This window comes from Pan paniscus, chromosome 15 (genome assembly GCF_029289425.2).
Source record: "Pan paniscus chromosome 15, NHGRI_mPanPan1-v2.0_pri, whole genome shotgun sequence".
NCBI lineage: Eukaryota > Metazoa > Chordata > Mammalia > Primates > Hominidae > Pan > Pan paniscus.
In genome coordinates this window covers 91,460,748-91,487,715 of record NC_073264.2, presented here as the reverse complement: position 1 = coordinate 91,487,715, position 26,968 = coordinate 91,460,748, and the positions used below count along the sequence as shown (strand labels likewise).

At 41.7% G+C, this 26,968-nt stretch overlaps 1 protein-coding gene across 1 annotated transcript in view; it reads left to right on the top strand.

Moving 5' to 3' along the window:
- Positions 1–10,827: 10,827 nt before the first annotated feature.
- The window catches only part of NRDE2 (NRDE-2, necessary for RNA interference, domain containing), a 54,621-nt gene continuing 38,480 nt past the window's right edge, over positions 10,828–26,968 (top strand). Inside the window, exons 1-3 of the mRNA XM_008958186.5 lie at positions 10,828–11,090; positions 24,477–24,585; positions 25,779–26,012. Coding sequence (XP_008956434.2) covers positions 11,027–11,090; positions 24,477–24,585; positions 25,779–26,012 — 407 coding nt within the window. The 5' untranslated portion in view covers positions 10,828–11,026. The remainder of the gene's footprint in view (positions 11,091–24,476; positions 24,586–25,778; positions 26,013–26,968) is intronic.

The following is a 26,968-nucleotide window of genomic DNA, read 5'->3' as shown; positions in this document are numbered from 1 at the left end:
CAACATGGTGAAACCCTGTCTCTACTAAAATACAAAAAAAAAAAAAAAAAAATTAGCCAGGCGTGGTGGCGCATGCCTGTAGTCCCGGCTACTTGGGAGACTGAGGCAGAGGAATTGCTTGAACCTGGGAGGTAGAGGTTGCAGTGAGCTGAGATGTACCACCGCACTCCAGCCTGGCAACAGAGCGACACTCTGTCTCAAAAACAAAACAAAACACAAAAACAAAAACAAAAAAACCCAAATCCTTTAGCTCACCAATAATCTAAAGTGATATGTTGCCAATAAACTGCTGTGTTCCTCCTGTCCCACGCCAGGCTGGTTACATGCAGAACTAACCCCTGGGGGTGCTGCTCTTTCATCTGCCTCTGCACACACGTATTTCACAGAGATGTTTGTAATTCATTCTCTTAAACACACTGTTGTCCTAAAAGTTAACTCAAAAGGAACAGTCTCACTCCTGATCACTGTATGTTGGCCTGGTTTATTGATCATCCTGATTCCTAGCCATCTGCAACACACCCCCCTTCATATTCTACCCTGTCTAATCCATTCTTTATACTGCTGCAGATTGGTTTTTCTGACACAAGTATTTGATATTTCCTCACTTAAAACGTCTCAAAATAAGGTGTATGCGTTATGAAATACTGCAATGCAACTCTTTTTTTTTTTTTTTTTTTTGAGACGGACTCTCCATCTGTTGCCCAGGCTGGAGTGCAGTGGCCTGATCTTGGCTCACTGCCACCTCCGCCTCCTGGGTTCAAGTAATTCCCTTGCCTCAGCCTCACTAGTAGCTGGGATTACAGGCGTGCGCCACCAAGCCTGGCTAATTTTTGTATTTTTAGTAGAGACAGGGTTTCGCCATGTTGGCCAGGCTGGTCCAAACTCCTGATCTCAAGGGATCCACCCAACTCAGCCTCCCAAAGTGACGGGATTACAGGCTTGAGCCACCGAGCCCGGCCGGCAATGCAGTTCTTATGTGAGGCACCCAGAGTAAGCACAGACTCCACAGATTCAAGGGCGTAGTTCCCAACTAGACCACCCTGACTTCAGATGCCAGCTGCAGGTTCCAGAGGTCCCCAGGCCACCTACTCTTTCTTTTTTCTTCTCCCTTCCTTCTCTCCCTCCCTCCCTTCCTTCCTTCCTTCTTTTTCTTTCTCTCTCTCTCTTTCTTTTCTTTTCCTTTTTTTTTTTTGGCAGGGTCTTGCTCTGTCATCCAGGCTGGAGTGCAGTGGCACAATCTCAGCTCACTGCAGCCTTGACCTCCTGGGCTCTTCCTGATCATCACCTCACCCTCCCAAGTAGCTGGGACTACAGGCATGTGCCATGACATGTGGCTAATTTTTGGTATTTTTTGTAGAGATGGGGTTTCACCATGTTTCTTAGGCTGGTCTTGAACTCTTCTGAGCTCAAGAGATCCTCCCGCCTCAGCCTCCCAAAGTGCTGAGATTACAAGTGTGAGCCACCGCACCCAGTGGCTCAAGTGGCAATAAATTTGGGAGTTTCCATGACACCCTCGGGTTCCACAATTCCCTAGAATGACTTGTTGAACTCAGGAGAGTGCTATATTTACTATTACAGTTTTATTATAAAGGATACAAATCAGGGCTGGGCGCAGTGGCTCATGCCTGTAATCCTAACACTTTGGGAGGCCAAGGCAGGTGGATCACTTGAGGCCAGGAGTTCGAGACCAACATGGTGAAACCCCCATCTCTACTAAAAATACAAACAATAGCCGGGCATAGTGGCACACAGTTGTAATCCCAGCTACTTGAGGCTGAGGCACAAGAATCCCTTGAGCCTGGGAGGCAGAGGTTGCAGTGAGCAGAGACTGTGTCACTGCACTCCGTCCTGGGCAACAGAGAGAGACTCTGCCCGAAAAAAAAAAAAAAAGATATCGATCAAGACCAGCCAAATGACAGTTCTGAGAGGGTCCTGAATGTGGAATTTCTGTGCCCTCTGAGAATCAGGATGCATGCTGATGTGTTTACCGACCAGGAAGCTTGCTCAGCCTGTGTCTAGAGTTTTACTGGGGTTCCATGACATAGGAATAATGGACTGAATTGTTGGCTCATTATTCAATATGATCAAATTCAGTCTCTAGCTACCTTCACTCCCTGGAGGTGGGGCTGGCTAGAAGCCCCACCTCTCTAATCACAGAGTTGGTCTTTCCAGGCATCCCCCATCTGAGTCATCTTGTTAGCATAAACTCAGGTGTAGTCTGGGGCGCACCATGAATAACAAAGTCACTCCTATCCTATCACTGGGGAAATTCCAAAGATTTAGAGTTTAACACCTGGGAAGAACCATTATTATTATTATTATTATTATTATTATTATTATTATTATTATTTTGAGACAGAGTCTCGCTCTGTCGCCCAGGCTGGAATGCAGTAGCGCGATCTCGGCTCACTGTAACCTCCGCCTCCTGGGTTCACGCCATTCTCCTGCCTCAGCCTCCCGAGTAGCTGGGACTACAGGCGCCCACCACCACGCCCAGCTAATTTTTTGTATTTTTAGTAGAGATGGGGTTTCACCGTGTTAGCCAAGATGGTCTTGATCTCCTGACCTCGTAATTTCCCCCGCCTCAGCCTCCCAAAGTGCTGGGATTACAGGCGTGAGCCACCGCGCCCAGCCGAACCAGGGACAAATTATTAAACAACCTGTGACATCAGATTTCTTCACGTCCTGATCCCAGACAGTCTTCGCAGGCTCCCCAGCCTCTCCCATTACATTGCAGCCAGAGAACCCTTGAGGATCCTTGAACACACCTTGCTGTTTCCTAACCTGGGACTTCTGCGCATGCTGTTTTCTCTGCCTATGTTTGTTTTCTCCTTTGTCTGTCCCAGGAACTACTTCTCATTTGTAAGACCCAGGTAAGTAGCTCCATCTCCTTGGAGCCTTCCAAAGGGGCAGAGTTAATCTCCACCTCCGCGATGCTGGTAGTAATCCTTTGTTCATTTATAGATCATCTTTGCACTTAACTCTTCAGGCAGACTTGTTGGTTGAGATGCCCGTATGTACCATTGGCACGTAGCATATGGCCTTTGCTGAATACGCATTGAGTAGAACCTTGCCTTTATTATCTGAAGTTGTATTTGTCTGTTGTTTTTTTTTTTGGAGATGGAGTTTCACTCTTCTTGCCCCAGGCTGGAGTGCAGTGGCACGATCTTGGCTCACTGCAACTTCTGCCTCCCGGGTTCAAGCAATTCTCCTGCCTCAGCCTCCCGAGTAGCTGGGATTACAGGCGCCTGCCACCACGCTCAGCTAATTTTTGTATTTTTAGTAGAGATGGGGTTTCACCATGTTGGTCAGGCTGGTCTCGAACTCCCGACCTCAGGTGATCCTCCTGCCTCGGCCTCCCAAAGTGCTGGGATTACAGGCGTGAGCCACTGCACCAGGCCGTATTTGTCTTTTTAGAAAGTGTCATTGTGCCCCTCTTGGTTCCTCTTTTCACACCTCATTCCTCATGCTCCAGTGAAGTGGCTGTTCATCATCACCAATGTCCCTCTTGACTGCTGGTGGACAAGCTACAACTTAAAATTCTATGGTTGGCAGGGCATGGTGGCTCACGCCTGTAATCCCAGCACTTTGGGAGGCAGAGGTAGATGGATCGCTTGAGGTCAGGAGTTCCAGACCAGCCTGGCCAACATGGTGAAACTTCATCTCTACTAAAAACACAGATTAGCCAGGCATGATGGTGGGTGTCTCTAATCCCAGCTACTTGGGAGGCTGAGGGAAGAGAATCACTTAAACCTGGGAAGCAGAAGTTGCAGTGAGTCAAGATCACGCCACTTCACTTCAGCCTGGGTGACAGAGCAAGACTCCATCCCAAAAAATAAAATAAAATAAAATCCTATGATTGACAATCCTGACCAGCCAGTTCACAGTTTGGAGAACTCATAGATAATATTGATGAGATGACATAAGAGGTGAGGTTTGCTAAATATCTAGCTACAGGGAGTCGTTAAGTATGTTGTAATTCCATCTATTGAATGAAATATTACGCATCCTTTCAATGCCATTCCTCATTGAAAGGAATGGCAAAAACCTCACTTACTTTTGCACCAACCTAATACTACATGTTTATGAGGTTTGTAATAAAACAGAAAGGCTTTTGTATAACATGAAGAGAAAGAGCAATCACAACTATGATGAAACAAATTATCCATAATCTAAGACACAGGAAAAACCTAAAAGAAAGAAAGACCTGTAATCCCAACTACTCAGGAGGCTGAAGCAGGAGGATCGCTTGAACCCAGGGGTTTGAGGCTGCAATGCACTATGATCGTACCATGACACTCCAGCTTGGGCAACACAGCAAGAATCCATCTCTAAAAAAAAAAACAAAACAAAGCCTGGGCAACAAAATGAGACCCCATCTCTATAAAAAATTAAAAAATTAGCTGGCATGATGATGTGCGCCTGTGGTCCCAGCTACACAGGAGGCTGAGGAAGGAAGATCCCTTGAGCCTAGGAGGTTGAGGCTACAGTGAGCCGTGATCTCACCATTGCTTTCCAGCCTGGGAGACAGAGGGAGACCTGTCTGAATAATAAAAAATAATAATAAAATAAAATATAAAACAAAACAAACTCCAAAATAATATTTGTCTTTGGGTAATGGAAACATGGGTGATCATTCCCCATCTTTTTTATACTTTCATGTATTGAAAACTTTTCTTGTATCATGCTTAAAATGGTAGGAGAGAATAGTTCCTCTCTGTATTCCTAAATAAATAGGCAAAAGGTGAAAACAAATTTAATTTGGATACTTTCTCCTGTAATTGGAAATTTACAGGTGAAAAAATTCACACTTTTGCTCTTTTTGGCAATGAGAGGAGGCAATGAAGAGAGGTGCAGATGGGAATACAAGGCGGAAGACAGGAACCAGCCAATACCTCTGGCCACACTTTAAAAATGGGCACCCACAAGCCAGGAGAATTGCCAGAGAGACAAAAGTCAACAAAAAAAAAAAAAAGGAGATTTTAAATGGAGACTGGGACCAAACCAGTTCTTAAAATGTCATTTTTCTAGTCAAAGAAAGGCAGCCTGAACAGTGGGGATTTAACTATTTGCCTATTTTTTAATTATTTTTTAAAAAAGAGGTTTGTGTTGTTTCATTGATCTCTTTCACTATCAACATAACATAAAACCTATCACTTTCTGGAAGAGCTATAATCACAACGAAAGCTGAAAATTGTTTCAGAGCACTTTGGGAAGAGGGGCTAGTTTAAGAGTCAGCTACCCAAGAAGACCGATTTAACCTTTTAAAACTCTGGTTAAAGTCACTCTTATCCAAGGCTCTTAAAAATGTCCTCACCCAGAATACACCAGCCTCCATATAGCACAGTAAACCCAAGCAGGGTTCTCTTAATGATTATTCTAGATGGCGGTATAGTTATTAAGTGTTATTGGTGTCATTCTTCTCTAATTTCTGCATAACCTTACATATTTTAGCAGGTTCTGGAGTGCGTGAATTGTGAGTTAGGCATAAATAGGCTGGTTTAGCTATGACTGAAGATCTGTTACTTGGGATTGTGTCCACATATTGAGACATTTCCAACCTGAGACCCCCATCACCCCAAAACAAAACAAAATAAAACAGAAAAAAGATCACACCAGTGAAGTGGCTCAGGCTCTTTTATTTCCTTGCTGATATTTCTGTCCAAAGGGCACATTTTCTTTTGTTTGACTTCATAGGAACTACCAGAAAATTCCTAAAGATTGATGGAGTTGATAGACCCGTTTCTCCAGTTTTCTTGATCAGTGAGTGAGGATTCTTTCCCTCTTAAGGTGAATGAAGTTTGTTTATACATGTTCTGAGTACACCATTTTAAAAGTGTCATTTGTCATTCGAACTATTAATAATTGGAGTACCCTCAGGTTCTGAGATTGTGACTTTGAGTGTGGAAATGGTATCATTTATTTATTCATTCACTTGTTCATTTTGTATTATTTAGGACTCTTGGTAGCAAGTGGCAGAATTTGTTTACTGAAATGTGAGATGTATTATAATGATATTGATATTGGGTTTCCTAGAACCCAAGCATAGGAATGCAGCAGAGCTCCAGGGAGAATTAGAATTAGAGTTCCAAAATCCCAGGGCCCGTCTTGTCCAGCTCACTCCTGGTTTTATCTTCTCTCTACAGGCAGTTTACTCTGCTTCTCCACCAGCTCCTGGACTATTATATCTTGCAGTCTAGACACACAAAGAAAGACAACTTTTTCCTTTTCAGTTCTAGTTTCAAAATTCATGGAAAAGAACTTTGCTTGGCCTGGCTTGGGTCAGAGCTGGGTTGAGCACCTATCAACTAAGGACATGACCGAGCTGGGTCATGCACTTACCCTAACCTGTCAGATGGGGCTGAGACAGCCAGACCACATTGTACTGATAGGACTTCTTGTGGATTCAGAAAGGAGCCTGCCAGTTAAACAAAATAAAACATGTTCACTACCTATTCCTTTTTCCTTTTTTAGTTTTACTTAAAAAATGATAGAGACGAGGTTTCACTATGTTGCCCAGGCTGGTCTCGAAGTTCTTGGCTCAAGCAATCCACCTGCCTCAGCCTCCCAAAGTGCTAGGATTATAGGCATGGGCCACCATGGCTGGCCCCCTATTCCTTTTTCTATAATATCCTCTTCCAAAAGTGAGTGGGAATTATGTATGCAGTATTTTGCCAGCAAACAAGTACTGAGTACCTACCTATTTTGTATCTAGCTGCCTCTTGCCGATCCTTTTGTTCATATCATGTCTTCTGGAATAACCTAAAGATTGTTTTCTATAGTTTTTAGCTCTCACTCATACCCACCTCTTTTCCGTTCTTTTTTTTTTTTTCCTTTTCTTTTCTTTTTTTGAGACAGGGTCTCGCTTTGTTGTCCAGGCTGGAGTGCAATGGTGCGATCATGGCTCACTGCAGCCTTGATCTCCTGGGCTCAAGCAATCCCCCTGCCTCAGCCTCCCAAGTAGCTGGGATCACAGGTATGCACCACTATGCCTGGCTAATTTTTAACTTTTTCTGTAGAAACAGCATCTCACTTTGTTGCCCAGGCTGGTCTCAAACACCTCATCCTCCCACCTTGGCCTCCCAAAGTGTTGGCATTACAGGCATGAGCCACTGCACCCAGCCTCTTGTTTGTTTTTTATGGACAGACTAGCTGCCTGCTTTATTAAGATCAAAACTCTTATCCAACTCCTCTGCAACTAAAACAAAGCCTCTTTTCACATTTCTCTCCTGCAGGATTTTTGTTTTTGTTTTTGTTTTACCTCTTCCTTCCTGCCATCTTCAGGGAAAAGATTCACTCCTGTCAGGGTCCAGAGGCGATCAAGATCCGTGACAAATACAGGCTAATGAGAATACCCCAGAGAATGAGATAGATGCAAAACAGCAACTTAACAATCTAGAGTGAGTTATTTCTGCCACAAAGAAGAGAGATACTTAAAAGTGGTTGAGAAATTCAGTCCCTTCCTTTAGTCAAGCTATATACAAAGCCAAATCATTATCTGAAAACATCTTTGTTTATTCTGAGAAATCCCTGCCATATGCACTGGAAATACCCAAAGCCTATAGATTGAAATAGTAATAATAATAATAATAATAAAGTGAGTTGTTTTTATTTTTTCTGGGATTGTTTTTCAATGCAGAGAAGACTACTCAAAAGTTTACTTTTAGTTGACTCTAATAATAAAAAGTTTGCATAGGTCTAGAAAATTACGGCAATAGGTCAGGTTAGCCCACTGCCAATTGGTATGACCTATGCATTAAGAATGATTTTTACATATATAAATGTTGAAAAAATAGGCAAATAACATTTTATGACATGTGAAAATTGTATAAAATTCAAATTTCAGTGTGGTTGCGACCACATGTCTTTTTTTTTTCAGGTGGAGTCATGCTCTGTTGCCCAGGCTGGAGTGCAGTGGCACGATCTTGGCTCACTGTAACCTCTGCCTCCCAAGTTCAAGCAATTCTCCTGCCTCAGCCTCCTGAGTAGCTGGGAGTACAGGTGCCCGCCACCACTCCCGGCTAATTTTTGTATTTTTAGTAGAGACGGGGGTTTCACTATGTTGGCCAGGCTGGTCTCAAACTCCTGACCTCAAGTGATCCACCCGCCTCAGCCTCCTAAAGTGCTGGGATTACAGGTGTGAGCCACTGCATCCAGCCAATACCATATGTTTTATGTGACTCTTTCCAGAAAAAAATTTGCAGACACAGTGTTTAAAAGATTGGCATCCAATATATTAAAAACAACTTCAAAACCCTTGTTTGTTCTTAAGCTTTTAAGAACTTGGTCAGTTACACACCTGTGATACCCCCACCATAAACAAGATTCAGAATATTTCCATCAAGCCCAAAACATTCTCCACACCCCTCTGTGGAATATCCCTGTCTTCGTTCCCAGAGCAAGGCAAACACCGATCCACTCTCTGTCACTATATATTAATTTGTATTTTCTGGGATTTTGTATAAAGAGAATAATACAGTAAACACTCTTTGTGGCTGGCTTTTTATACCCAGCATACCGATTTTGAGATTCATTCATGTTGTATGTATCAGTAGTTTGTTCCTATTGTTATTATTATTGTTGAACAGCCATTATTTATACTCATTCTAAGGCTTCTAACTTCTTGTCCATAAGCTTTTTTCAACTAGGGAGGGTGAGCTTTGCTCATCGTGTCTATTTCGTGAGCTCAGAGCTGCCTCGAAATGGAATCTGCAGCCTCCCTCATGCTCCTGCAATAGGACCCCATTATTCTTATAAAGCTAACCAATTACACTTACAAATATGGCGAGCTTTAGATTCTCTTGGATATCCTGAAACTGCTTAAACCTCGTTAAGATTTCAATTTACTGCCGGCCATGGTGGCTCACACCTATAATCCCAGCACTTGGGGGTGCTGAGGCAGATGGTCGAGACTGGAGTGAGCCATGATCGCACCACTGCACTCCAGCCTGGGCGAGAGAGGAGACCTTGTCTCAAAAATAAAACAAACACAAAAAGATTTTAACTTAAAACCAGGAGTCTATATCAGTTACTTGATTATACACTTTCAGTTGTTCTTATGAGGAGGGTCTCTTGAGCAACATTCTCTTATACATTTGTAAGTACACAATATACCTAGTATACCCAGATTCCTTTGTATTACAGAAACATTATTATGGTTTTAATTTCTTAAAACTTCCATATTAATTCTTACTTTTCTGGGGTGGAAAGATAGGAGGCATTGGGATAGACTATTTCCATCCCAGTTACCTGAAGTGATCTGCTAAGAAAGACAAATGCTGCCCCAATTAATTGAGGTAACTTAGAGTCAAAGATTTTGGCAGAACCTGAGATTTAAAGTTGAAGACATACAGGAATTACTGCCCCTATTGTCATACTAAGCTCCTTTTTGTAAGTACTCTGCCAGGGACTTCAAAGCATTAAGGGTGTCTATTTTGGACTCATAGAACCTAATTCTTATGCAGGTCTGCAGACTTCATCAGAGTCCATACATTCCTTGATTAGATGATTACATTTGCATCTCTGGTTTATAATGTATTTCCTAACTAAAGATCTTTAACTCCCTAGGATTCCAATAAATATATCTTCATTTACCTATCTATTTTCACTTGCAAATATTTCAGTATATATCTCTAATATATAAGAACTTTAAAAAGTAATCTCAGGCTGGGTTGGGGGGTGCTCAGGCACAGGCACCCAGCACTTTGGGAGGCAGAGGGGGGCAGGTTGCTTGAGCCCAGGAGTTCGAGACCAGCCTGGGCAACATGGTGAAACCCTGTCTTTATTAAAAAAAAAAAAAAAAAATTAAGCCAGACATGGTGGTGTATGCCTGTGGTCCCAGCCACTTGGGAGGCTGAGGTGAGGGGATTGCTTGAATCGAGGAGTTCGAAGCTGCAGTGAGCAGAGATCGTACCACTACACTCCAGCCTGGGTGGGAGAAGGAGACCTTGTCTCAAAATAAATAAATAAAGGTCACCTCAGTGACATAAGTACCTTAGTACATCTAACAGAATTCACAAGAATTACTTGTGAATTGCTTGTACTCTGCCTACCTTCTTATTTCTCCATCTATCTTAAAAAGGTCTTTTTACAGTTTGTCCAATCAGAATTATAATGAGACCATAAATATGTTGTATTTGCTTGATGTGTCTGTAAGATCTTCGTATCTATTACAATCTCCTGCCCTCTTAAAGCCCTTGATATGTTAAGGAAGCACGGTTGTTTTCTATAATTTCCCACATTCTAGATTTGGCTAATTGTTTCTTGGTGGTACAAAGTCTTCTAAGTTGTTCCTTTACTCTCTATATTTCTGGTAGCAAGTGTGATTAGATTTTGGGTGGGTGGAACTGGGGTCAAGAATGCTTCACAGACAGGTATTTTCTAACTATCAAAGACCCTTGAACTTGATGGGACTTTCCATTTTTCCTTGTTCTGGGGTATTTAATATGGTAACCTGATTGAAGTTCGGATATCTCACATGACTTTGAGCCGAACTTGCAGTCGTAATTCACATAACGGCTAACACATATTAAGTGCTTTTCATGGGCCGGACTCAATGCTAGGCCCTTTATAAATATGTTCATTTAATCTTCTCAATATTTTGCAGATAAGGAAACTAATGCTTAGAGCGTTTAAGTTGACCCAGTTAGCAAGGATGGTGTGAATTTAGGGGTCGAACTGGAATCCCAATTTCCTTAGTCCCTTTCGCGGTGAACAATTCCCTTCTCCGGTTTTCGCAGTTCCGGTTCTCACAGGGCCCCAACCACTAGAAACCCGTCACTCCTCGCCCCGCCCCCTTTGGCCCCGCCCTGCCCTGCTTTGCCCTGCCTCTCCCTGCCCCGCCGCGCCCCAGTCCCTTGACGGCCCTCCTCTCTGGGCCCCGCCCCTCCCGCTTCGAGGTCAAGCCCCAGAGAGCGCCGCGAAAACCACATTTCCCAGAGTGCACCGCGACGGCAGGGGTCCTCAGACCGGCGCTCGCTCGCCGGCGCCATCTCTATAGAGAAGAACGGAGGTACGGCCTGTGGTCATGGCGCTGTTCCCAGCCTTTGCGGGGCTTAGTGAGGCTCCCGATGGCGGGAGCTCCAGGAAAGGTAAGCACACAAACGAGCCGAAGAAGGCACCTGGGGGGCCTAAGAGGCTGTTTCTCGGGCCCAGGTCTAGACTTTTGCTTTGGATTTGTGTATCCATTTGTATCCCAGAGTTCTCCGCGGCGCTGCAAAGCCTTCTGGGAAAGGCTCAATGCCTCCGAGGTCTGGGGCCCAGAGGCCTGTTCTGGACCAAGGTTGTAGAGTTATGGAGGGGTGGAGAAAGACCAGCAGATGCCCTGGAGCTGGGACTTCTGTACGATGTTGTTAGGTCCTGTTCTTTTCGAGCCTCAGTTACTTCATCTTTAAATTGGGAATAATGATACTCGACATCTCGAGGAAACCCTTGATGCAAATGCAGAATGTTTTTATTACATATTACTTCCTTTCCTGTTATACTTATTTCTGAAATGCTTATTAGATTGGTATTACTTAGTGGCCTAGAGCTAGGGGATTAGTATCCAAAACCTAATCAGTTTCTCTCTGGAGGGGCACAGCACCCAGTGAAAAGAACTAACATTTATTCTTGAGGGCCTACTGTGTATCAGGTTATGGCTTTACACATTTTACTTAAGTCCCAGACATTTCCAGCAGAGCTGCATTGTTCAAAATTGGGGTACATAGTTCATTTAAGAAGTTAATTAATCCTGGCCAGGAGCAGTGGCCCACACCTGTAGGTGGAAGGATAGTTTGAGCCCGGGACTTCATGACCATCATGGTCAACATAGCGAGACTCCTGTCTCTTAAAAAAAAAGCCGGGCGTGGATACTACGCCTGTAGTATCAGCTCCGCAGGAGGCTGAGGTGGGAGGATTGCTTGAGCCCAGAAGTTTGAGGCCGCAGTGAGCCATGATCGTGCCTCTGCATCCTGCCCTGGGGTGGGGGGACCTTGTCTCAAAAAAAAAAAGAAAAAAAAGTAATTCTAAATTATGTGCCATATGTGACAGGGCGCAATTGAGTCTTCCCTGTCTGTTATATCCTCTAATATAGTTCCTACACTTTCTGTAACGTTTCTCCTAATTTTTTTTTTTTTTTTGAGACAGGGTCTCACTCTGTTGCCCAGGCTGGAGTGCAGTGGCGCTGTCATAACTCACTGCCGCCTCAGACTCCTGGGCTTAACTTCCTGCCTCAGCTTCATGAATAGCTGGAACTACTGGTGTGCACCACCAGGCCTGGCTAATTTTTTTTAATATTTAGTAGAGACGAGGTCTCACTATGTTGACCAGGCTGGTCTCGAACTCCTGAGCTCAAGCGATTCTCTGCCTCAGCCTCCCAAAGTTCTAGGATTACAGGCATGAGCCACTGCGCTTGTCCTATTTCTCATAATTGTGAGTAATTTCTTGTGTAAAATTGTTGTCTTCCCTTACTAGACTGTAATCTCTATCAGGTTGGGCAGTGTTTGTCTATTCATTGTAGCATAGTTAGCCCCTAGCACAGGTCCAAAGTATAATAGGTGTTCAATAAATATTTTCTGGATGTACAGATCGATAGTAGTTACTTAATAATTACGTGTTGCAGGAATGCATGAGTGCACCTAAAAGAAGTGTATAGTACAAGGTGGGATATTACAGATACCATAGGTGAACTGCAGGATTAATTACTTCTTTTTATTTATTTATTTATTTTTTATTTATTATTTTTTTTTGAGACCAAGTCTTGCTCTGTCGCCCAAGCTGGAGTGTAATTGTACGATCTTGGCTCACTGCAGCCTTCGCCTCCTGGGTTCAAGTGATTCTCCTGCCTCAGCCTCCTGAGTAGCTGGGACTACAGGCACTCACCACCATGCCCGGCTAATTTTTGTATTGTTAGTAGAGATGGGGTTTCACTGTTTTGGCCAGGCTGCTCTCGAACTCCTAACTTTAAGTGATTCGCCTCCCAAAGTGCTGGGATTACAGTTGTGAGCCACCACACCCAGCCCAGGAATAATTACTTCTAATAGAAGGTTCGAAGAAGGCTTTATGTAGGAACTAATATTTTTTTCTTTTACTTTTTTTTTTTTTTTTTTTTTTGAGGCAGTCTCACTCTGTCACCCAGGCTGGAGTGCAGTGGCACAATCTCAGATCACTGCAACCTCCGCCTCCCGGCTTCAAGTGATTCTTGTGCCTCAGTCTCCCGAGTAGCTTGGATTACAGGCGTGCACCACCACACCTGGCTAATTTTTTGTATTTTTAGTAGAAATGGGGTTTCACCATGTTGGCCAGGCTGGTCTTGAACTCCTGAGCTTAGATGATCTGCCCACCTCGGCCTCCCAAAGTGCTGGGATTACAGGTGTGAGCCAACGTACCCAGCCTACTTTTTTTTTTCTTAAGTAGGGACAGGGTCTTACTATGTTGCCCAGGCTGATCTCAGACTGCTGGGCTCAAGTGATCCTCCTGCCTCAGCCTCCCAAAGTTCTGGGATTACAGGCGTGAGCCACTGTGCCTAGCCAGGAGCTAAGTTTTGGATGGATCTTCAAGAGAGTAGGATTTGGACAAATAAAATGGCGGAAGTGTATACCGGGGCCTTCAAGTCCTGCAGAAGAAAAGTGTGAGAACTGCAAATCATCTAGTTTGTCTGGAGGTGTAGTGGCATAAAGAGGAGCCTTGGGAAATATGGTTGGGCTGGCGGTGATGGAAGATAGTGATCTTTAATAACATGTCAAAGCTTTATCCTTTTATTTTGAGAGGGGGAAATCGAACTTTTGCAGAGGAGTCTTACTGTTAAATAGTATTTATTTGACATCCTCTGGATATCTACAATCAGGAAAATGTGTGTAAAAGTATGTTTTATAAAGTATTGTCTTTTGAAAAAATATAAACACAGCATCATCTCTTGTAATGGAAAAAAGCCATAATTCTTTTCTGGTCATTTTCACTTACCAGTCAGTGTTCAAATTTCATGAGATGTTTCAAAAATGGGATTTTACAGTTGGATTGTCCAAGTCAATTTCCAAAATACAGCCAACATTGCATTTTGTGGATATATGCCTTAGGTCTCCTTCAGTATAAATCGGTTTCTTCCTCTCCTTCATTCCATGTGATCGATTTGTTGAGGAAACCATGTCATTTGTCCTGTAAATGTTTCCCACCAAATCCTCAGTGTCACTTAACATGCTTCTGTATTCCAGTATTTCCTGTAAACTGGTATTTACCTCTAGTCAATTAATTAGATTCAGATTTAATCTTTTTGTTGAAAGTACCTCATTGGGGGAGCAATGCACTTGCTATGGAATCATTTCAGGAGGATGCCCTGTCTAACGTTCTCTGTTTTAGTGATGTTAAGATTGACCAGTGGATTCATGTGTTTGCAACCTGTTTCATCCCATATGAAGCAGCCCATGAACCTTACACCTAATGATTTTTGCAGCCATTTATGATTATTGTTTAGGTTCATTATTATTTCATTGAGGTTGCAAAATGGTTGTTTTCTAATTATATCATTCCTCCTGTATTTATTAACATCAATTATTCTATGAAGAACTATTGGGATACCCTGAATACAGTTTAGTTAGACAGGAAAGACAGGATAAATACTTTTTTCTTTTTTTTTTTTTTTTTTTGGAGACAGAGTCTAGCTGTCACCCAGGCTGGAGTGCAGTGGTGAGATCTGGCCCACTGCAACCTCCGCCTCTTGGGTTCAAGTGATTCTCCTGCCTCAGCCTCCCTAGTAACTGGGACTACAGGCATGCGCCACCACTCCTGGCTAATTTTTTTTTTTTTTTGAGACAGAATATCTCTCTGTCGCCTAGGCTGGAGTGCAGTTGTGTGATCTTGGCTCACTGCAAGCTCCGCCTCCCGGGTTCACGCCATTCTCCTGCCTCAGCCTCCCGAGTAGCTGGGACTACAGGCGCCCGCCACCACGCCTGGCTAATTTTTTATATTTTTAGTAGATAGGGGGTTTCACCATGTTAGCCAGAGTGGTCTCAATCTCCTGACCTCATGATCCTCCCGCCTCTGCCTCCCAAAGTGCTGGGATTACAGGCGTGAGCCACTGCGCCCAGCTTACTCCTGGCTAATTTTTGTATTTTTACTAGAGACAGAGTTTCACCATGTTGGCCAGGCTAGTCTTGAACTCCTGACCTCAAGCGATCCACCTGCCTTGGCCTCCCAAAGTGCGTGAGCCACCTCGCCTAGCCTGGGATAAATACTTGATTCATTCCTTTCGTTAGTTTCAGAATAATGAGTTGGGGGTCCCAGTAACTTCTAGAGGTGACCAGTGAGGTGTGAAATTTTTTGTTTTCATTATGAAGTCATGAATTTTTAATGTTTATATTTCAATCCATTGCAGGTAGGCTTTTTTTTTTTTCTTTTTTTAGAAATGAGGTTTCACTCTGTTGCCCAGGTTGGAGTGTAGTGGCACAATCACAGCTCACTACAACCTCCAATTCCTGGGATCAAGCAGTCCGCCTGTCTCAGCCTCCTGAGTAGCTAGGACTGCTAGTGTGCACCACCACACTTGGCTGATTCATTTATTTTTTTAGAGATAGAGTCTTGCTACATTGGTCAAGCTGATCTTGAACTTCTGGCCTCAAGCAGTGCTCCCGCCACAGCCTCCCAGAGTGCTGGGATTACAGGCATGAGCCATCATGCCGGGCCTGACCCAATCATCTTTATTTAATAGCTTTCTTGCTTTCTGTCCTAAGAGATGTCCAGGAATCATCACTTACATTTTCTCTTGTGGCCTGGAGTTGGCCATTTCTCCAGGGAATCCTGGTTTCTTTTAGTGGAAAATGGTATGGATATATGAAAACCACACACTGGGTTGTTAGGGGTATCATCACCACTGTGTTGTCATTACTTCTAGACTTTTTCAGTGGATGGAACCAGGAAGAGAAAAATACATCATGAATTCATATTAGTATTTCCAGTCCAAATGTAAGATTATGAAGCTTTTACTTCTTTGATTTAATTTTTAAATTTCTTTATATGTTCAAAATAACAGTATTAATGTGACTAATACTAACAGTTTCAGATTTTTTTATGGTTCTATTTGTTTTAAGGACATGGCCCACAGTGGATATGCGGTCAATTTACCGAGTTTGAAAATCACTTGAAACAATTCCCTGTGTGGTTTTACCACCAGTTTGATATATGGTGATATAAATATTTTCCATTTTTAGGGATTGTTTTTCTTTTTAATTTGATTTTGTTTTATAATGATGTAAAATGCTTAGCCTAACGTTGAGATTGTAAACCAGGTATATTCAGAGGAGAAAAACCTTCCATCTCTGTTTCTCCAACCTGTCACTTTCCTTCCCCTGCAGACTAACATTTTCATTAGCCCATGGTATCCTCCCATTTTCTTTCCCTCCCTTCTATAAGAGCAACTACATTTTCCCTCTCTTTCTTAAATGCATACTATTCTGCATTTTACCTTAGATCCCGGAGATCGCTCTACACTCTATAGAGATCTTCCTCATTTCTTTTTACTAGTGCACAGAACTCCATCGTGTGGCTGTCACATGCTTTATTCAACCAGTCCCCTATTAAGGACATTTGGACTCTTTCCAGTCTTTGGCTGTTATAAATAGAAGCAGTGTACTTTTTGCCTTACAGTATAAAAAATGTTATAAAAATGTAAAATAGTGTTAGCAAGAAGTGGGTGCAGAGTTTCAATTAAAAAAAACGTTAAACTCCTGGACAGGAAAGACAGCCAATACCAAAATGAGTGAGAGGGGTGCTGTTCTCCTCTTTCTGGCTACCATTAAAAGTTAAGCCAAGGGCTGGGCACAGTGGCTTACACCTGAAATCTCAGCACTTTGGGAGGCCAAGGCGGGCAGATCACCTGAGCTTAGGAGTTTGAGACCAGCCTGGGCAACATGACAAAACCCTGACTCTAATAACAACAACAAAAACTAGCCAGGTGTGGTAGTGTGTTCCTGTGGTCCCAGCTACTCGGGAGGTTGAGGTGGGAGGATTGCTTGAGCCTGGGAGGTGGAGGTTGCAGTGAGCTGAGATCTCACCACTGCACTCCAGCCTGGCTGACATAGTGAGACTCCATCTCAGAACAAAAAAAAGCAAAGAGGCCAGGATTTAAGTAGGCATCACATTCAGTAAGGAGTCTGGTGGGACTATGTTTAGTAAAATTCATTCTTTCAGGAAACAAGAATAGGAGCATCCATTGTGTCAGGAGCAGCAGAGAGTGCCCAGCATCTGACCCCTTCAGTTCTGGAGCTTTTCTTCCTACCCTCAGATTGTTGACTAGGATTGTGTACCCTAGAACATTGTTGCTTGGGAATCAAATATTTGACAGATTTGGAATGGAAGATGGTATATTAGTTTATTTAATCTTCATATTATATGAAGCAGACATATTATCCATATTTGGGGAAGAAACTAAACACATTATCTTTTTCCCCCAAACCTTTTTCTTCCTGTGTCCACAAATCAGAAAATGGCACTACCATTCACCCAAACCAAAACTGAGACACGTACCTTGACTCCCCACTTCCACCCATTCAATTCTTTAGTCCTTCCAAACAACTCTGAAAGTCCTTAGTTTCTCCATAGTCTCACTACCATTACCTAACTTTTGCCGTCATCGTCTCCTAGATTACTACAACAGCCTCCTAAAATAGCGTCCCCGCCGTTAGTCCTGCCATTGCTCCCTGAGCCACTCTCCACACTGTTGCAAGAACTTTTAAATGTCCTTATTTAAAAACACTATGTGCCATTCACTGGTTTAAATGCCTTACAAATACTAACTTATTGAATGCACATAACAACTCTATGAAGTTAGTGCTGTTCAAATGGATGCACAGAGGGAACCAGTAAGTAACTTCTGAAGGTCACATGGTTAGTAAGTCACAGAGTCAGGATTTGAACTCACACAATTTAGCTTCAAAGTGTGTGCTCTTTTTTTTTTGGAGACGGAGCCTTGCTCTGTCACCCAGGCTGGAGTGCAGTGGCATCTGCACTCACTGCAACCTCTGCCTCCAGGGCTCAAACGATTCTCCTCCCTCAGCCTCCCGAGTAGCTGGGATTACAGGTGTGCGCCACCACACCTGGCTAATTTTTGTATTTCTAGTAGAGATGGGGTTTCACCATGTTGGCCAGGCTAGTCTCAAACTCCTGACCTCAAGTGATCCGCCCACCTCGGCCTCCCAAAGTGCTGGGATTGCAGGCATGAGCTACCCCGCCCGGCCTAAAATGTGTGTTCTTAAACGCTGTTCTTTGCTGCTCATCTTTCAAATAGTATATCTGATTTTGTCACTCTCATTCAAAACATGACCATCTGCCCATTGCTCTTAGGGTAATGCCAAGCTCTCAAACATGTTTTTTAAGGCCCTACCTCTCCTGCTTCATTTTGCCCCCATTTCCCCTCAGTCCCAATGGCCAAGCCACAATCGCTTCTCCTATTTCTCACTGTCTATTTCCCAAACACTTTCTAGGAGCATATTTCCTTCACTCCTCCTTTAGATCTTAGCTGAGAGATTTTCTCAGTTAGCTTTCTCTGATCCAGACCTTGTTTGAATTAGAGAGCGTGCTGTCATTATTCCCTATTTTCTCTCTCTTTGCATTTGTCACGTTGCATAGAAGTGACTGCTAGTAGGGCATTTCCATGAGGGTAGTGTTGGGTTTGTCTTATCCATCGTGCATTCCTAGCACCTAGACCAGTACTTGGCTGTCAGTAAAAAATTACGGAATAAAAAAAATAGACTCATAAATTATTTTGTTCAGAGTTGCACAACCAGGAAACAGCCAGTTTGAATACAAGTTCTAAGTACAGAGCTTGTGTTATAAGCCATGCTACGATATTAGAACATTCGGTTTTGGTCCTTTATATAATACCTTTGGAATTCCTGGGCCTCTTCAAATTGTAGGTTAACTCCATGGAAGGGCTGAATTTGCTCAGGTTCTCTGTAATAATCATCTTAAATGCAGTTCTCAGCCATGTTTGCTGGTGCTTTTTGTATAAATAGGTTTGTACTCCCAGATCCTTTGTTAGACTTATTCATTTTAAAGGAACAAATCTCTCCCATAATATATACACTACTTTATTTATACACTTGGCCCTAGAAATGTTTTTTGAATTACCATCTCAGGAGGAGCACTTACCTCTGAGTTCACTTAAACAAACTAGTAATCAGTGCTATTTCGTTATAATAGAAGGGGAATGGATGTAGAACTTGGATATTTTATCCAATTATAGTTAAAAATATATTTTAAAGTTCAAATGTTTTCATGGCAATTCCTTCCTCCCTCTATGTGTAATAGAATTAAATTAAAGCATTTTTACTAGTGGTAGAGAAATAGGGTTACATAATAAATGTTCATAAAAAGTATTTGAGCTTAAATTATTCAGCGATGATTCATTATATTATTTTCTGTTAAATTACCCTGAAAATTTATACATGCTACATTTCTACCAGACACCTGCCTATTTTTGTTAGGCGGTAGTTCTAAAGTGGTTTTTCTGCCTGATGTTTCCACATTTCTTGGTGTGTATGCATAATACAATGTATGGCAGAGTGTGAATTTCCAGGCACATTCCAACTCGTAATTTACTAACCTGCAAGGACAAAAGCCTTGTCAGCCAGTGGGATTCTCTTTCTTAAACCGTAGGCATTTGGTGTGCTGCTGGTCTTCTCTATAAATGTTACATCTTGCTTAGTATTGGCACAATTATCTATGTACACATTTTATATCTATGAAGTATGTAAATTATGTGAGGATGTAACTGTTGAAAATGACTTTGCAGTCTGATTAATAAAGCATCTTTTCATCTCAGATAACTCTCTCCAGAATTCTGTTGAATTAAAATTGAATTTAACAATGCAAGTTTTTATTTGACAGTGAAGGTTATAATTATAAACTCCATGTGAGCAGAACCTTTCTTGTTCCCCACTATACCCCCAGTACCTAGACCTGTGCCTGGGTGTGTAGTTGGTATTCATTAACTTATGTAATGATTAAATATACATTTACAATGAAGAAAGGAAGAATTATACTAGTTGTACTTTATACCTAGATAATGGATTTTTTTTTTTGAAGATTTCGAATTTCTTCAGTTCATTTGATTAGGTGTTGGGGGTATAAACATGCAAAGATATGGTGCATATCCTCATTCATTTTATTTATTCAACAGGTATTTATTGAGTCCATTTGCTTTGTACCAAGGCACTGTGCTAGGAGTTGGGAATACAGTAGTGAATAGTCATGGCCCTGCCCTCATGGAGTTTGGGAAGTGACAGGTGGGAGGAGGGGAGGGAGCTAGAAACTGGGATATAAAAGTTGTAAGCTAGTTGGTGTTTATTTTTTCTTTTGCCACTTCTGTAGTATCACAGTAGTCATTACTAATCTGGTCCCTATAAGGATTTGAGTTTTTGACCCTTGGCTTAGAGTATAGTGGGAAGATAATGAGATTACAATGTGAAGATTGCCGTAAGAGCCCCGTGTACTAATTGCAGGGAGACTTTAGGAGAACCAGCCTCCTTAGTTGAGGAAGTGAAGAGAAGCTCCGTGGGGTGGGGTGGAGAGAACTGGATGAAGAGTCACAGATTCAGGTTCAGATGCTTGCCCTTGGCCACAGCTGGGCCTCCAGCTGTTGGTCTATAGGGGAGGGGGTGGTGTCCAGGCTGTGCTCTGAAGAGCCATCTCAGACCCAGCCCCTCCCTCTGAACTCCCAACTAGAGAGCATCCCTGCCTTTTCTGTTCTTCATGTTGGACTTCTATGGAAGATTCTGTTTGAAGTGAGTTCCTTGGCTAAGAAAAGTTTGGAAGTCCATGGACTAGAGGACTTCCAAAATCTTTCCAAGCCTACCATACAGTGATTATTACTTCCAGTATTCCCTGCATGTGCACTGCTAATATGCTATCAAAAAATAAAGCAAAACACAGCTTCTTGTCAGATGAAAATACCTTTTGCTCCACAGGAGATCATTCGATTGGCATGAAGGTCACAGAGGATCCATGATGATTCATGTTCAAAACCCAAGAGCTTTCTTTCTTTTTTTCTTTTCTTTTCTTTCTTTTTTTTTTTAATAGAGCTGGGGTCTTGCTTATGTTGCCCAGGCTCGTTTGAACTCCTGGGCTCCAGTGGTCCTCCCTTCTCAGCTTCCCAAAGTGCTAGTATAATAGATACACTGGCCAAGTTTTATTTCTTTCTGAATTTTTTTCCCCCACAGTAGTGCCATACAGCAAAGCCTCAATTGTATCCTCAAAAGCCTGGCACAGTGGTGGCACGCCTATAGTCCCAGCTGCTTGGGAGGCTGAAGCAGGAGGATAGCTTGAGTGTAGGAGTTTGAGGCCATCCTGGGCAGCACAGCAAGACCCCATCTCTCAAATTTAAAAAGGCTTTCTTGTGTCTTCTGAAGGACTTTGAAGAGTCACACACTGTATGTTGTGATGTCTGTATTTCTTTACATTTTCTTCCAGCTGTCATCACTATCTAGAATATTTATATAGAAATATACTGGAATTGTTTGAGAGCATCTTTTCCTGAATACTGTTTGTTCCATCTTTTTCCACTTTTTCATGATAGAATCTGATTTTTGTGGAAATAATTTTGATCTCAGTGAGCAACAGGAACTAGTTTCACATATCTTTTGCCAGGAATTAGGCCCAAATGAAGGGAACCAACCTCAGAAGGAAAAAGAGAGTAGAAGGTTGCATGAGCAGTTGTTTAACATTTACTAGGTATGACATTACTAATTACTTAACCCCTTTGAGTCTTAGTTTCCTATTCTATAAAATGGTGATCATAATACCTCCCATAGAGCCTTGTTGTGAGGATTAAAAGATGAAAAGAATGTAAGTTCTTAGCCTGGTGTTTGGCCTGCTGTAGGCACTTAAGTTGGAACCTGTCACTTATTTCCCTTTTTTCTGTGCTGTTTAATATGCCTTTCTTTCTTTGGGATTTTCCTTCCTTCCTCTTTTCCTTCTTTCTCACAAGTATTTGTTGAACACCTACTATAAGCCAGTGATTAAAACAGTACCTGTTGTCAGGAAGCATACATTCTGGTGTCTCCTCCATACTAAGATGCAAATACTGATATGGTTTGGCTCTGTGTGCCCCTCCAAATCTCATCTTGAATTGTAATCCCTATAATCCCCATGTGTCAAGGGAGGAACTGGTGGGAGGTGACTGGATCCTGGGGGCAGTTCGCCCCATGCTGTTCTCACGATAGTGAGTGAGTTCTCATGAGATCTGATGGTTTTATAAGGGGCTCTTCCCCCTTGGCTCTTTACTCTTTCCTCTGTTGCCACCACATCAAGAAGATCCTTGCTTCCTCTTCACCTTCCACCATGATTGTAAGTTTCCTGAGGCCTCCCCAGCTATGTGGAACTGCGAGTCAATTAAACCTCTTTCCTTTATAAATTACCCAGTCTTGGGTATTTCTTTATAGCAGTGTGAGAACGGACTAATACAGTTACTTAAGGAGCTAGTACCCAGAATAAAGAACTTCTGCAAAGAAGATCTGTGAATGGCTAATAAACACATGAAAAGATGTTCAGCATCATTAGTCGTTAGGGAAATGGAAATCAAAACTACAGCAAGATAACACATCATACCCACTAGGGTGACTATAATAAAAAAGATAATATAACAAAAAAGGATATGGAGAAACTGGAATTCTTATACATTGTTAATGAGAATCTAAAATGGTACAGCTACTTTGGAAAACAATCTGGCATTTCCTCAAAATGTTAAATATGAGTTACCATATCACCCAGCAATTCCGCTCCTAGGTATCCACTCCGGAAAAATGAAAATGTGTCCATATGAAAACTTGTACATGAATATTCAGAGTAGTAGTATTCATAATAGCTAAAAAGAAGAAATAACCCAAGTGTTCATCAACTAATGGACAGGTAAAATGTGGTAAATCCATAAAATGAGATATTTGGCAATAAAAAGGAATGAGGTAGTGATAACACACTACAGCATGGATGAACCTTGAAAACATTGTGGTAAGTTACAAAAGACCACGTATATTATATGAGCTTATTTATATTAAATGTCCAAAATAGGCAAATCTAGAGAGATAGAAAGCAGGTTAGTGTTTGGCTAGGGGTGAGGTGGGTGGGGCAGGGAAACAGGAGGTGGGTGATAGGAATGGACCGCTAATAGGTCTGAGGTTTTGTTTTGGGATGATGAAAATGTTCTAAAGTTATGAAGATGGCCACACAACTCTGTAAATATACTAAAAATCTGTTAAATTGTACATGACTAATGGCCGAGTTATGGTATGTAAATTATATCTCAATAAAACTGTTCAAAAATGCAGTCACCCTCCTCTTTTGTACCTTCAACCATTTAACGGGTTCTTCCTCTTTAGGATATGAATAAGCTCTGGCCTCCCATCCAAACAAAACAGGACAAAATACAAACCCCCTGTGGGCTCCCTTGCTGCTGCCATCCCATGTTTTTTTTTCTTCCCTTCACAGCTAAGACTCCTAAAAGTTAGAAAATAAGTAATTTAGAAATAGTTCACTGTAGAAAAGTAAGAAATTATGGGTAAGCAGAAAGAAGAAAATCTTTAGACATTTAATGTAATCACCTAGAGATAATCATCACAGTATTCACGTTTATATAATTTTAGCATTTAAAGTTAACATCTTGGGTTTTTATTTCCAAAGAAGAGTACTATTTTAAGGAAAAGTTTGTTAAGTTAGTGTACTAAGGTAGAACATGGAATATTTTTTAAAAGATCGTAATCTTCTGTAATAATATTAAGCATGGTGGGCTTTTATGCATGATTTGATTTGCTTTTGTTTTGTTCTGTTTGAGATGGAGTCTAATTCTGTCATCCATGCTGGAGTGCAGTGGCGCGATACCGGCTCACTGCAACCTCTGCCTCCCAGGTTCAAGCGATCTCCTGCCTCAGCCTCCCGAGTAGCTGGGATTACAGGCGTGTGCTACCACACCCGGCTAATTTTTGTATTTTTAGTAGAGATGGTTTTTCGCCGTGTTGGCCAGGCTGGTGTCAAACTCCCGACCTCAGGTGATCTGCCCTCCTCAGCCTCCCAAAGTGCTGGGATTACAGGCATGAGCCACCATACCCAGCCGATTTGATTTTTTAACTTTTAGGAATTGTCTGAATCAAATTTGAGGTCATGAAAGCCTAATGCTTTGGAAGCATTCACACTCATTAGACAGTGTGGATGGATGGAATGCAAAATGCCTTGTTGCCTTTTAGCCTGTACTTGTTATATGGCTTTTGCTTAAGCTGCAGTTTGATATCACGGAAGGATTTTGGTCTAGAATATTTTAGAGTGTATTAAAGCCATGCCCTGTGAAATAAAAATTTCATGGATTCTGTTCAGCTTCTGTGGACTTTGGACTGACTGTTCAAAACGTCTGGCTGACATTGGCTGTGAATTAGGATGTCAGCTGATAAGATGGATAGATCTCCTGCTTTAGAATCATATTGAACTAATTTCATTGATCTTTTCTCCTTTTGCCTGTGCAGAATTAGACTGGTTGAGCAACCCAAGCTTTTGTGTTGGATCCATAACGTCCCTGAGCCAACAAACTGAAGCAGCTCCAGCCCATGTTTCTGAAGGGTCACCGCTGACAAGGTAGTTTTTGTTTGACAGATGTGTTTTCGTTTTTGTCAGTTTACTGTCTATAGCTTAGCTGAAGTGAAGCTCCTTAGAAAACTCTAATAAAAGAGATATGTAAAACTCTTACTTAAAGTAATAAGGTGATCTTTGACTATTTTCCCTTACCTCTTGTATTATTTTTTTTTCTTTGCTTTGCAGTGGCAAGTACATGACACAGTTAGTGCCTGTAATTAGGCCAAGAGGGAAATGGCATCATTGTGATTCTCGAGTAACTTTACTAGCCTCATTAGTAACCTTTAGAACATCATAATTCAGGTATTTTTTTAGTTACATTTTCAACCCTTTTGTAAAAATAGAGAGGGAGCTTGTATAAGATTAAAAATGGCATCAAAACATCAGGGAAAGCAAGATGGCACACATCTCTCCTCAGCTGTGAAAGAATTTTGTTTTAGATCATTGAACTGAGAAATAAGCTGTCTTACAAATACAGACTAGATGATTTCATTAATAGGGTGAATAGGTTGTGAAACCCGGTACTCTAAATGTGTAAGAAGCCTTTAGAAATTGAGAAGAGTTGATGCATGAGAGGAAGTTGGTAGATATTAGATATTTCAGTAATGAGGAAGAAGAGCTCGTTGTCATCTCCAAAAACAAGGACCACAATTAAATGTTTTGGTTTTTTTATTAACGACATGTTGACATAATATGTGGCACTGAAAATAAACCTTTTTATAATGATTTTTTTTTGAAAATTATTATTATTTTTTAAATAAAGATGAGGTCTTGCTACATTGCCCAGGCTTGTCTCAAACTCCCAAGCACCTTCAGCAGTCCTCTTGCCTTGGCCTCCCAAAGTGCTAGGATTATAGGCATGAGTAACCACACCCAGCCAACCTTTAATAATGTCTTAAAAATACTATATTTGTTAAGTGGTAGGTTACTTTCATTTAAAGATGTATAAATAAGAAAGTATAGGTTTAGAAACTATTAAAATTGGAATTTCTTCACCTGTTATTATTTTAGATCCAATTCCTAAGTCTTGCAGGTGAGGGGTAATCCAGTAAGTTACTGTGTAATATATGGGCAAATAGTAAATCTGTGTGAACATTTATATAGTTCCCTCTTAAATATTTGTTGACTTATTTACATAGTATTATTTTTCCTACATCTTTTTAGAAAGTAATTTTAAAGTTGATTTTCCCAAACAGGAGTCATCTGAAATCAGAGTCTTCAGATGAAAGTGACACTAACAAAAAGCTCAAACAAACAAGTAGAAAAAAGAAGAAAGAGAAAAAGAAAAAAAGGAAGCATCAGCATCATAAGAAAACAAAGAGGAAGCATGGGCCGTCGAGTAGCAGCAGGTCTGAGACAGACACCGATTCTGAAAAGGACAAACCTTCCAGAGGCGTCGGAGGCAGTAAAAAGGAATCTGAGGAACCGAAGTAGGTTGCTGTTCTCAAGCACCTATGATATTTTAAGTCTTGAGTTTTTCTCCCTTAATTGTTGCCGCAAATTAGATATTTGAATAACCATTTAGTCACTCAGTCAGAAGAGAGCTCTACCATTATATCAGCTTAAAAAAGAGAAGGAGAAAAATTAGGGACACGATTTTATTTGAGAAATGTTATTTAGACACAGTAATGATTGTGTGAATCTCTTTTAGACAAAAAGTCTTTGGGATTTTCAAAAGATGGCAGATGTGCCACAGTGGGTCTGTGAGTCAGTGCCGTTATCACATAGATAACGGTTCCCTCTCTGAGGGCCGTGGGTTTCCACACTCTGGGTAGGAGAAACATCTTCTTTCTCTGCCTTGATATATCTTTCATTCAGTCACTCCTATCAACTCCTGTGTGTATACATGATCACACACACTTTAAGATTAACGTAGCACTTAAATAATTGTTACATTTGTCCTTTTCCTTTTCTTTTTCATATTTGTTTAAGACCACTATGTCGAAGGCAGTGGAAAACAGCTCATGATTACAGTGTTTCCATTCCTTGGGGGCTTTATTTCTCCCATATTTTACTCTGCTTTCTTTTTTTTTTTTTTTTTTTTTTTTGAGACGGGGTTTCACTCCGGTTGCCCACGCTGGAGTGCAGTGGTGCGATCTCAGCTCACCACAACCTCTACCTCCTGGGTTCAGGCGATTGTCCTGCCTCAGCCTCCCAAGTAGCTGGGATTACAGGCGTCTGCCACCACGCCTGGCTAATTTTTTGTATTTTTAGTAGAGATGGCATTTCACCATGTTGGCCAGGCTGGTCTTGAATTCCTGACCTCAGGTGATCCACCTGCCTCAGCCTCCCAAAGTGCTGGGATTACAGGCATGAGCCACTGTGGCCTACTCTGCTTTCTACCTTGAGCATATTGTTCAATTCATTCTACAGAATGGCCACAGCA